This window comes from Pseudorca crassidens, chromosome 17 (assembly GCF_039906515.1).
Source record: "Pseudorca crassidens isolate mPseCra1 chromosome 17, mPseCra1.hap1, whole genome shotgun sequence".
NCBI lineage: Eukaryota > Metazoa > Chordata > Mammalia > Artiodactyla > Delphinidae > Pseudorca > Pseudorca crassidens.
The window spans coordinates 52,906,681-52,919,475 of record NC_090312.1 but is presented as its reverse complement, the minus strand read 5'-3'; the positions used below and the strand labels follow the sequence as shown (position 1 = coordinate 52,919,475).

The following is a 12,795-nucleotide window of genomic DNA, read 5'->3' as shown; positions in this document are numbered from 1 at the left end:
AGAATAATTTTCTGGTGATAAATGTCGAAAAAGAAAGCACTGCATTTTCCTGTTTGTAAGGAGGTAATACATTCAATGTTAAAGAGTCAATAATGGGGCTAAGTATCTAAGAAAGAAGAGTTATTCTCCAGGAAGATGGGAGGAGATGGACATTCTAAGGACAGGAATGCCCTTTCAGGAAACTTGCAAAGGGAACAGAAAAATAACATAGTAAGGTTCTGCTATCCAGTGTTCACAGAACATGAGTGGGATACTCTTGACTGTAAAATGGGAAGCCAACTTTTGCTCACCATGTACATACCTTATTCAGTACAAATGTTTATTAAGAATCTCCAAAAGCTAGACACTAGGCATCAGGGCTACACTGATAGAGCAGATAAAGTGCCTGGCCTCACGGAGCTTGTGCTTCAGAGGATGTACATCAGCTAGACAGACTGAATGATGCATACTATATTGGGTTCACACTTCGTCTAAAGAAAAACATATATCCATAGACGTGATCCAGGAGTCAAATGACAAAAGACCTAGCCTCAAAGTGAGTGTTAATTTCATTAAATGGTAGGTAAAAATTATTTTATATGGCGAGATAGGCTCTGCTTAAAAGACATTATTCCTCCAAACGTATTATTCAAGCCAGCTTATAAACCTGTGACTTTTTCTAGGAGAAATGTTGCCTTCTTTCCCAAGAAGGGAGCAGTAGGGGTCGGGGTGGAAAGTTTCATCATCAGAGGCACAGTCTCACTACTACTGCTCAGCTCCAATTCGCAACCTTCTGAATGGTTTCCAGACTAAGTAATTTAGCAAAGTGATGAAGAAAAAATGGCCCATTAATCTTATGATGCGTGTTATAACTTCACTCTGGGTTTAGCATAGGAAAAATATTATTTGCATTGATTAGATATATGATTTATGGCTGCATATATTATTCACTCTGAAGATTCTAAAATTATTAGCTGGGTTGACATGATGAACTGCACAGGAGTACTTCTAGATGACATCTCAATGTCATCTGTTACTCACATCATATAGGTCTAGGAATCAATATATATTTTACTCAATATGAGATCTTATTCCAAACACCAAAATATGCCTGTTTTTATTCGATGGTTATCATCATGAAACTACCAGCTAAATATCATTTAGAAAATTCAAAGCAAGTAAATTACTGTATTAACTGTCCAACTATGATTATGACTTTCCTCCACTTATAGCTGAACCTAACATAATGATCTGGTCAGTCTGACTAGGAGGATTTATTCATTAATTTACTCAAATGTTCTGAGGTATATTTTGAAGGACTTAAATTATGGTCTGGTTTGTAGGATCCAACAGTAAGGCTGCAGGTTTATCTCCTACAAGCTCTGTGACCTTGCCCAAATGACTTAGCATCTCTGAGCCTCACTTTCCTAATCTGCAAAATGGAAACAATAATAGAACCCAAGTTGTAAAGCTTAAGGAAAAAAAGTAATATGGTAATGTATTTTGGCACAAAAGAGCAGTTACGCTGATGGTCATTATTTGTGAATACTGTTGCTAAGATTATTGAAAACCTGTTGTGTGTTAGGTGCTGTTCAAGGACTAGAATTTTAAGACTGTTCTTCACCTTTATCCCAGTTTTACCTGCAAAGTTCTGCCATGCACTGGAAAAACATACTGGTATTTCTAGGGAAGGGGACCACTCAGGTGACATTTTTGTTTCACCAGGTAGATAAAGTATACAAAGGTTATAGTGTATCTTTTGAGTCCTTTGGACGTCTAGTTACCTTTCACTAGAATGATTCTAGTAGATCCTGATAGATACCTGAGACAAGGTCAGGTCAGTGATGTTGGTACCTTTTCTGGCTTAAGAGCATAGGCCAGGGCTTCCCTGGTGGCGCAGTGGTTGAGAGTCCGCCTGCCGATGCAGGGGACACGGGTTCGTGCCCCGGCCCGGGAAGATCCCACATGCTGCGGAGCGGCTGGGCCCCTGAGTCATGGCCGCTGGGCCTGCGTGTCCGGAGCCTGTGCTCGGCAGCAGGGGAGGCCACAGCAGTGAGAGGCCCGCGTACAGCAACAACAACAACAAAAAAGAGCATAGGGCAGAAACACAGGAAGAGAGGTCTTCCTTTTCCACTCCTGTTACTAAGAACCCTCTCGAATAATGACAATCTGAAACAGATCACTACATTGTTCATGTTGTAGAATCAAAGCAGTGTACAAAGCAAAGAGCACTGGCCTCCATTGTACTTGCATTTCACTTGAGATTCACTTTTCTAGACCGTGGAGAAAGCAGATGTTCCAACACTTTCCAGGTACTGGAATATTACAAGCTGGCAATCTCCACCACTGCATGTTTGATCACACCATTCCCTGCAAATGGAATGCTGTTCCATCAAGGTCAGATTGACCAGTGCAAATACCTCATTTTATCGTACGGTCAGGACCAAATTAACTTACTGAAATTCTGCCCAGCTCAGGGTCTACCTTCTCTGTGAAACCTCCTGTGAGATCCCAAGTTACAAATAACTCTATCTTCTTCAGAAGACATTGTATACTATATAAATAGTAATTTACATATAAATATATGTATATGTATGTGTATTTCTTTGTTACATTAAGTTACAGCTCCTGTGGTTTCTCTTCTTAACTAAACTGGACCCCCTTATCATCACAGTGGCCATGTACATCATTGTATCCTCCAAAAAATCCAAATAATATCATGGATTCAGTATATAGTTGTTTAATAGAAAACAATTAACTAACCACTGCAGAATACTAGTGTCTCTCAAGGTGTGTTCAGTGGATCATAAATCCTATGAGACAGTCCATGAAGGAAAAGATTTCAAATAAATTTGGGATCTGTTGTCCACTACATCTCCTTATCAGAGACTCATAATTCACAAGACTCGTAAAAAGCTCTGTAGCAAAGAAACTGTTGACTTAGTTTGACCCAGTATTTCTCTTACAAGAGTATCAGTTCTGGAGGTCAAGGACATTTTCCACCTCTAATACAACATCTCTACTGCCTAGTAGAGTGCCTGGCACTTAGTAGACACCTAATAAATATTTGAATAAGTTTCAACATACATTCCCCTTTTAAGCTATAGAAGAAAAACACAGTATATAGTAGATTTTGATTTACTTGGGGAGAATAATAATATGAATAGATAAATTTACACAAATCATTTTGAAGTATATATATTTGACAATACTTTTTTCCACAAATCTACACAATGGCACATTTAGTGGTGGTAGCAAACAAACTACATTTGCTTCTGAAAACTTGCTAAGAAGGATGGCTACTAAAAACTACAACTTGAACCCAAAACAATTGATTTAGTTCATTGGTCCCCACTCCTTAGCAGTTTTAATATAGAAGAAAATAGACGCACATATTTCTTTTCTGCCATAATATGACATCATATAAGGAATGCTATTTTATTAGCTAGAAATAAGATTTGCTTTTGTTATTTTAGTACATTTGATCACATAAGAATAATTCTAGATTTTTTCCCCTCCTGTGACTCTCACAGCATCCCCATCTAAAATAGACTTTGGAGATTTAGATCAAATGTCATATCAATTGTCCTAGACTGCTTACTATGTGCTTTCACTATAGATTTTAATGTCAATAGAGAAAGGAGAAGGAAAAGTCAGAGGGAAATGAAACAGGTGTAGGCAACACCCCTCTCTACTACCGACATTTCTCAGAATTCTGGGGGAAGTTGCATCTATAAGTGGAAAGTTTTTCACCATGGAACTCACGGTGGTTGAACTTCTCATGCAGAATTTTTTTTCACTACTGAAGAACAATATGTTTGATTTTACCATAACTGAAAAGTTCTCCCATTTCTACTTCTGAGGTTTGCCCTCAAGACTACTGTTTACCTAATGGAAGGGACTCCTATGCATGGAGGAAAAAGTGCACCATTTGAAGGAAAAGCTAAAGGAGTGATATTCAGGTAGCTCCTCATTCCACCAATGAAAACATACACAGAGATTTTCCACTTTACACCTCATTTTCCACCTTATTTTCATGATTTTGAAATGAATATGTAGGGTCTGATGAGTTTGTCAATAGTCTATAATTATTAGTGTTATTAAAATAGAATACAAATGATAAGCCATATGTAAAAATGCTGTGTGAATAAACTGCTATACCCCAAATAATACAAATGAGTGAATGGCAGTAAATACTAAGAGGGATTAACAACATAAAAGGTATTAAAAAAATGATGACCGTATTTCATACTTCTGTGTCTTCTTCTCTCTTTTTTTTTTTTATTGCGGTACGCGGGCCTCTCACTGTTGTGGCCTCTCCAGTTGCGGAGCACAGGCTCCGGACGCGCAAGCTCAGTGGCCATGGCTCACGGGCCCAGCCGCTCCGCGGCATGTGGGATCTTCCCGGACCGGGGCACGAACCCGCGTCCCCTGCATCAGCAGGCAGAACACTCAACCACTGTGCCACCAGGGAAGCCCTTCTCTCTCACTCTTACTCAACTCCTCAATAACTAAGAGAATATGCTCACAAATGGTAAGCATGTTTTGGATGTTCGATGTGTGTTTGTGGGAAAGAACAAAAAAAAACCTGCCTCAGTTAGGTCAAATATCATACAAGAGATGAATGAGATTAGAGTTGGGATTGGGATTTGTGTTAGTTACTCAATAGCTAACCAATCACAGATATGACAGTGTAGTGCAATATGCAAATATACTTTTAAACAACTTCTCTTAAGTTATCTACTGTCTGTAAAGACAATCACACTCAACTGCTCTGCACTTAACCCCAGAGCTTCTGAGTTAGAATCTGTTAGAAATAGGTACACGTTTCATTGCTTTGGCAACATTTACATGGCTCTGCATCAGGCAATACAACAGCTAAGATCACACTCTGGGAATTCAGGAAAGGCTAGTGTCCAGTTCTGGTCGTTCTACCACCCAACTGTGATCTAGGGTAAATTCCTGATAAAAAAAAAAAAAAGAAAAGAAAAACCCTGAAGATGCTGAAACAGTATTTCCTACTTCACAGGGTCGTCATGGGGATAAAAGGTCATTAGGATAAAGTGCCTCTCACCCAAGAAACACTGATAAATGCTACTGATGCTACCATCATCATCATCATGACCGATCAAGAACATATTGCCACATGGAAATTCAACATTGCCTGGGCCATTCACAACTTTCCTTTAAAGGACTCATATTCTATGTGGGGTCTTAACACCTTCAAATAACAGAAAATACAAGTCTTTACGCCTTTTTTTCTGTAGCTAATTTTGGCATCTTTCACCTCTGTCCACTTAACTGTTGGTTTAGCATATTCTTGTCACACAAAGAAGCTACTTCCCAAAGAGAGGAACAATGTGTCAAGTGACAAAGACATTGAGTGAAGTCTTTCACATCCTAGATTGCCCACGGTACAGCTCAGCTGGTCTCTGGGTTGGAAGGCCTGGGTCTACTTTGCTCGTCTGTTACAGGGGAAGGGACATGGTCCTTAGTATGTGCTCTGTGAAACAGAGGCAGCTGCGGGTAGAATTATAACACAAGCAGAACTGGCTTCAATTCTTCCTTCTTAGGTCTTTTTCTTCTTGTTCAGCTGTTCAAGGAACTTGCCTGCCCTCTGTCCCTGCCAGGACGATGTTACAGCTGCCTGGATAAGTAGGTCACCATTGTATATCAGGAAAGGTCTTATTTGTAATCATCAGGAACCAGATACGGCTAATTTGAGCAGAAAAGGAAACTTTTGGAAGTTTATGGTTAGGTCTCAGTAACTAGACTAAACAACCGAAAGCCAAGGCTATGCTATTGCAATTATAGGATCAGGCCAAAGTGATGTTATAAGTCCTAGCTGGCCTTGCTACCAAGCAGGAACAGGAAACAGGAGGTTGACCCAGCACTGCTGGCCTTGCTTCTTTACATCATTTATTTGTAATTCAAAATCCAAGAGAGGGGTGCAGTTGGCCAACCCGAGGTCGCCCGACTGTTTTCCATCTGTAAGGGAGACTGAGCATGTGAGTAAACAGTGTATCTGACATGTTCAGCTTGTATAACGAGAGGAAGGCTCTGTTTCTCACCAAGACCCACAAAGTGGAAAATTCCCCAGAGAAAGGAATTTCAGATCAGATGCTTGGAAAGTTAAAAACAACAACAACAAACAAATGCAGATGTGGAATTAAAGACATGGAGTCATTAAGAACCTCTATGTGGAGTGATTCAGACCTGAGTTCACATCTGGAGCAAGCTACTCAATCTTGCTGAGCTTCAATTTTCTTTAAAGGAAACAACGTGGAAGATGATATCCACATGTAAATTGTGGTACACATGAAGGAGGGTAGTACAGTATATGATGCCTGGCACATCCTATGCATTTGCTAAAACTACTAGTAGTACTATTATTATTGTTACTTATTATACAGTTTATTGTAGAAATTAACAGGGAGAGTATTAATAAATGTTAATACAGTGCTAAGTGTCACATTTATGATCTCAACTAATTATTTGTTGATTCAACAAACATTCCACATATCAGAAAATAACCTGTGTGTGTATATATATATATATATTTTTTTTTTTTTTTTTTACAGAAGAAAAGAAACCCTGAGGCTTAGAAAGTGTAAACAATGTACCAAAAGTCACTCATTTAAGAGGTAATGCAATATTATTCAGCCTTAAAAAAATGAAGGAGATCCTTTCATTTGTGACAATATAGATGAAACAGGAGTGCATTATGCTGATGAAATAAGCCAGACAGGATAAATACGAATGATATCATTTATATATGGAATCTAAAAAGAAAAAAAGCCACACTCATAGAAACAGAGTAGAAAACTGGTTGCCAGGAGCTGGGGTGTGGGTGGGGAAAAGAGGGGAAGACTGGTAAAAGGGTACAAACTTTCAGCTGCAGGATGAATAAGGTCTGAGGATCTACTGTATAACATAGTTACTACAGTCAATAATACTGTATTGTATAACTAACATTTTCTGAGAGAATAGAACTTAAGTGTTCTCACCAAAAAAAGAAAAAAAGGAAAAAGGTGTCATGAGCTGTTAGATGTATTAATTAACGTGATGGGAAGGATCCTTCTGCAACGCATATGTATATCAAATCATCATGATATACTCTTTGACTATCTTACAATTTTGTCAATTATACCTCAATAAAACAGAAAAAAAAAGAGGTAATAAAGAAGAGACTCCAATCCAGGATTATCCAGCTCAAAAAACTACACTCTTAACCATTACAATATAGTATCCATCCATATGTTGTAACTGTAAAATGCTTAACACAAAGGAAACGTTAAATAAATGGTATTTATTGTAACTCTAATGCTTACTAGATATTAGTTATGTGGTATGCTTTACTTCTAACTACAAGGGTATAAGGTGCAAATTCTTGCTACAGAACATAAAAGCCCCTGTCGTACCCTGTAGGATAAACACAGTACCTGTAAATCTCTCATCTCTCAACCCAGAGTCTCCTCAAGTTGGAGGTCTTTACCCCCTTTATAATGTGGGAATAATGCCTTTCCCACATTTGCACTGGGCATGAAAATCCATACTTCCAGGTGTATACTGAACCTCCACTTAGCTCCTCGTCACCTTGGAATCACCAGACCAAAGATCATTTGTTCCATTAATATAAATGATGTAGGGATAGAAGTACAGAATATACAGAGAGTGTTGGAGGAATCCAAACAACAAGTCCTCCACTCTCAAAACAAATTTTAGAGTTCCAAAAGTAAAGAGCAATGTTTGGAAATAAAACTAAAAATGAAACTAACATCTACAATTAGCCAAGTATTTATTATGGGCCAGGCTACTTACTAGGCACTTGATAAACATTACAGCTCATCTTCCTGCAGTCCTTCAAAGCATATAATAATGTTTCTATTTCATAGAGAAGAAAATTGTATCTAAGCAGGTTAGTGATTAGCCCAAGACCACAGGGCTAGGCTGTAAGAAAAGAAGGCCAAAATGGTGATGGATGTTATAACTAGAAGATTATGGCTAATCAAATAAAAATATTCAAAATGGTCCTAATGTATTATTAGGATTTCTTTAGAATAACTTGGGTGCCTTAGTGAATACAGTAGTGGTAGGCACTACAGTCTCTTTAATTTGCTAATCATACAAATCTACTTTAATATTCTTGGTGACAAGGAGCTAACTACTGATAAGAGAGCTTCTTCAGTTTTGGGGCTACTCCAGGGTGAAATGCCGGAACGTCTTACTGCCTGCAACGTTACCTAGTTCTACCAGGGGGAATAAAGCAGAACAAGTAGCCACTGTTCTTGACAAATGGATACAGTTTCAGTTTTTCAAACTATGAGTGTCAGATTCATTCACTGTATCAGATAGATCTGTCAAATGGCTTTGCCCATTTACTAATGGATGGCACACTGCAGACACACGTTGGGTCAAAGGACTCAATGTCACCTCATTGATACTGTCATCAATATAATTTGTATTGGCATTTTGTCTCACCCTGACTTTAAGGACTCTGTGAGGAGATCCAAGTCTCCAGACCATGGACTGATCACCTCTGCTTGACACAGTATTCTCTGCTCATTTCCAGAGGGGACCAAGGATGAGCTCTTGTACTTCTGAGTCTATTCACCCTACCTGGCAACACATACTAGCTGGGCTGATTGGATCAAGCAGGAGCCCCAGAGTTTAAATTTCCAGCTGCATTGGAGGAAACAGAGGCTATGCCCCAATCCCATAACCCCTCACTTCTTACTGCTAGCCTATCCTAGGCTGTTCTTGCTGATAGGAGTACTTCATGCTAAAAATTAATTTTGCTTACCTGATGGCAGTCACACAACCTCAAATGCCATTTTTATAAATAAGGCAACCACCAATGGAGTGTGATTTAGGGTTTTTTCTTCTGTAGACCCTGTCTACCCTATAAAATCTCCCATTACTGCATCATGGAGACTATAATCCCTTTCCGAGGGAATAGATTCTTTCCAACCATAAGATGAAATAAGAACCTACATTTCCATACTGCCCAAAAGGAAATACATTGATTACAAAATGCAGGAGAATGACTGATTTTCCACATTTGTTGTGTTCATTAAAGGGTTTTTGAATAGACTTGACAGTATTAAAGAAGCTCAACACACACAAAATAAAAATTAATAAATGAAGAGAAAAAAATTGCATTTACAACAAACAACAAAATAAACACATTGATATATAAAAGGTTGTTATACATCGATGAAAAATGGATGCCATAAAGTCACAAACTAAAAAGTATTAACAGCCAATAAAGATATGAAAATATGTTCAACCTTGCTATTATTAATCAAAGAAATACAAATAAAATAATTCAGGTGTCATATTTTACTGACTAGAATGACAAAGTTTTAAAAAACTTGATAATACTGGTATTGATAGTGATAATACTGGTATTGATATTGATAATACTGGTACTGATGAGTGTGTGTAAGAAACCACATTGGATGTTAAATTCTTGGTAGAAATAAAAAGCACGGTAACCTTTCTGGAAGACAATATGTCAGTATGTACCAGAACTGACAACCAGCCATTCAAGTTCTAGAAGTCCATTCTAAGGAAATAAACAAATGCTCAAAGACATATGAACAAGGATGCTTGTCTCATTGTTTAGCAGAGCAAAACAGGAATAATCTAAATGTTGAACAGTAGGGACTGGTTAAATAAATAATAGAATGCTGTTCAACCAGTAAAAATGATGCTGCAGATTTTTATTAGGTGATGAGTAATCATACTTATATTACTAAATAAAAATGTTATAGAACTGTTTTGTAGTTTGATATAATAATTAAAGGTATTTTATACTTGCACTGTATTTATATGCACCCCGTCACAAAAAAGTTTCAAAAGATACCCTCAAAAATGTTACAGAGATGACTTATCAGAAATGGGATTTTGAGTTATTTTTCCTTTTTTCTTTAAATCCTCTCAATTTTGGAGTTTCTGCAATGAGCCTGTATTATTTTTACAATTAAAAATATTTAAATTTACAACAAAAGGATCTAAATTCCTCCAATTTTCCATTTATTTTCTACCCTGGCTCAGGGTATTTGTGTAAAAAAAAAAAAAATCAGCTTATTTTCTCTTTTGTATCAATCTAAATTTACTTTTCATAAGTTAACATTTTAGTCTGGCAAAAGTTTCACACAGGAAAATTGTTAAGGTCTGAGTATTCTATTATCTTTAAGAGCACTGGAAACTTTGAAATTATTTCTTTCAGAATTTTCATATAATACTGAAAGGCGGGGGGGAGGTAGCAAAATGAAGGGAAATAGATAGTAGTAGCCAACTTCAATTAAGAAAAAGCAACAAGAGGCAGTTTGTACTCTTTTGATACGGCAGAAGCCCCATGTGTCAACTCATGCTAAAAAATGTATATATACACACACATATATATGTTTGTGTGTATTATATGTATATGTGACACACACACATAATTAATCCACAGTCTTAGGCTAATCACTCATTGTGGCAGAAACAACGAGCTGTTGACTACACTTTAATTAGCTCCTGCAGCCTGCAGAGGCATCACTAGGACCAAGATAGGAACAACATTCTCCATCTCCGCTTGCATCTGGGTATGGTTCTATCCCAAAGAATGTGACCAGAGGTGACCTGAAGAGTTTATGTCTGAAGGATAACGAGTTGATAATTGTAGCTTGCAGCTTCCTCTCTCCTTTCCTTTTTAGGACAAACGTAGAGCCACTCGATGAAGGTGGTGGGTTCCTGAATAACTGAGCAGAAAACTGACCCTCAGACAACCAAAGTCCATACTACACTCCGGAGTGAGTGAGAAATGAACTGTCCATGTGTTGCTCCACTGAGGTTTAAGGTTTATTATTTAGTGTCTAACTAACGCATTTTTTCTTTAAACCTCAGTTGCCTTCTCTGTAAAATAAAGTCTTTGAAAAGGATCCACTGTAAGTTTTTTCCCTTGCTTATGTTTTTATCTTAGTTTTTAATTCTCAGAAACACTGTGCGCATTTTACCTTTTAAGTTAGTAAGTCTACTTTTTTTCCCACAAAGACGGGTTCTTCAAGTTATGGAGAAGTCATAGCAGACTGTTGCTTCAGTTTAAGATACGCATTCACATATGAGATGAGAAGGGTGAGGACCCAGAGAAACGCCTTTGACAGAGGGGAGTGAGAGCATACTGAAGAATGTTTAGTAATAAAGGTTTCAGATGGGAGAAACGGATGGGTTACATCTAACAGATTTGCTCAAAGGAATTCTGGAAAAGCAAATATGTGAAAATGTATAGCAAAGACATGAAATGCCTTTTGGTCCCTAAATGGATTTCATTTCAAAGACGTGCATATTGCAAATACATGTACCATAACACTTCTCTGTCCACTTCTAGAATTTTCTAAAGCCTGACAGAACATCTGCAGAGAGAGGATGTCATTCCAAGATAATCGACTGCAAGTGACTAAATTAAGATAAAAATGTCCTTAACCTTGAACAGTTTTTAAAGAGATTTTAGAAGAAAGGAGCCCTCCAGGGGGTTGTATAACTATATAATTGTACCCTTTCTAAAAGGCTATTTACAGATACATAATGTTTCCCCTCCATTCTTTAAAGTAAAATATAGGATTAAAAAAATAGTTTGGGGATAATATTTGTTTGGGACTGCAGGCACTGCTAATCAGTACCACTCTCTCCTTATTCCTTACTATCAGAGCCCTGGTTTAGGAGACCCCATTATCCTTAAGGCTAAGGTGGCCAGTTTAAAATCCGAGCTGATGAGATCTAAGTGCAAGTCGGCTGACCACCTGTGGTAAAAAATTTGCTCTCTGAGTTAGACACTGCCTTTTTTTTCTTACTTAATTTCTTTTTTTTTTTTTCCTTTTCTTTCTTCCTGCCCAAATTGTTGGAACACTATTGGAGATTCTGGGGTCACTTTGAAGCTATGTGGACGTGCTAGAGATGTGGAAGCTGGAAGAGCGAAGCAACCCAGTCCCCTGGTGATGCCCTTCAGCAGCTGGACTAACGCTAGAGGGACTATCTCCAAACTTCCTGCTACCCGTGGAAAGTAAGGTAAATCACTCATTCACTTTCTGTTACCTACTAACTGATCCAGAACTCTAACCTCAGGGTTCTAGAACCCTTCTCAGTATCCCATAGTCATACTCATGTTCCGGACTCCTGATCATCAGACTTGCTTACAGCAGATGTATGGGGAGGGCGGGCTCTTCTGGAAGCCCTCATACTTCCTCCCCTACCCCCACCACACACAAATAATGATCTTTATGTCCACTCATCCTTCTATCTACACTCAGAGGCCAGGGCCCCCAGGAAGGCTTCACTGACAACCCTTTACTCCTCTCTACAAGCAGAAAGGGTAGAGGTGTGGGCTCTGGAATCAGACTTCCTAGACTTGAATTCTTAATCTGTTACTTACCAGTTTAGGACATGGGCAAAGTAGTTACCTTCTCTGGACACCCCTGTAAAAGAGGAACACTAAGTAGCACCTATGTACCTTACTGAAAGGATTAAATGAGCAAATGCAGGTAAAGTTCTTATAATTTTTTCTTGGGTCAATCAATTCTAGCTGCTATTGTTACCTTTGGCTAATTTAGGGCAGAGTCCCTTTGCCCTCCTTTGGTTCTCTGGGCCCGTCTCATTCACAACACACACACTGCATACTGCATTCACAACACACATTACCGCATACTGCAGAGTTTTGAAAGGCTGTTCTCAAAATGTGGTCCCTGGGCCAGCAATATCAGCCACACCTGGGAACTGGTTAGAACTCTGGCACTGGAGCCCAGCAATCTGTGTTTTAACAATATTCTCAGGCAA

The 12,795-nt window shown here is 38.4% G+C and overlaps 1 protein-coding gene and 1 pseudogene across 1 annotated transcript in view; one reads left to right on the top strand and one right to left on the bottom strand.

Moving 5' to 3' along the window:
• Nucleotides 1-12,795, top strand: part of LOC137210251 (UDP-N-acetylglucosamine--peptide N-acetylglucosaminyltransferase 110 kDa subunit pseudogene) — a 632,586-nt pseudogene that overhangs the window by 156,358 nt on the left and 463,433 nt on the right.
• Nucleotides 1-12,795, bottom strand: part of LOC137210080 (uncharacterized) — a 90,850-nt gene that overhangs the window by 64,167 nt on the left and 13,888 nt on the right. Inside the window, exon 4 of the mRNA XM_067711696.1 lies at nucleotides 12,395-12,437. Coding sequence (XP_067567797.1) covers nucleotides 12,395-12,437 — 43 coding nt within the window. The remainder of the gene's footprint in view (nucleotides 1-12,394; nucleotides 12,438-12,795) is intronic.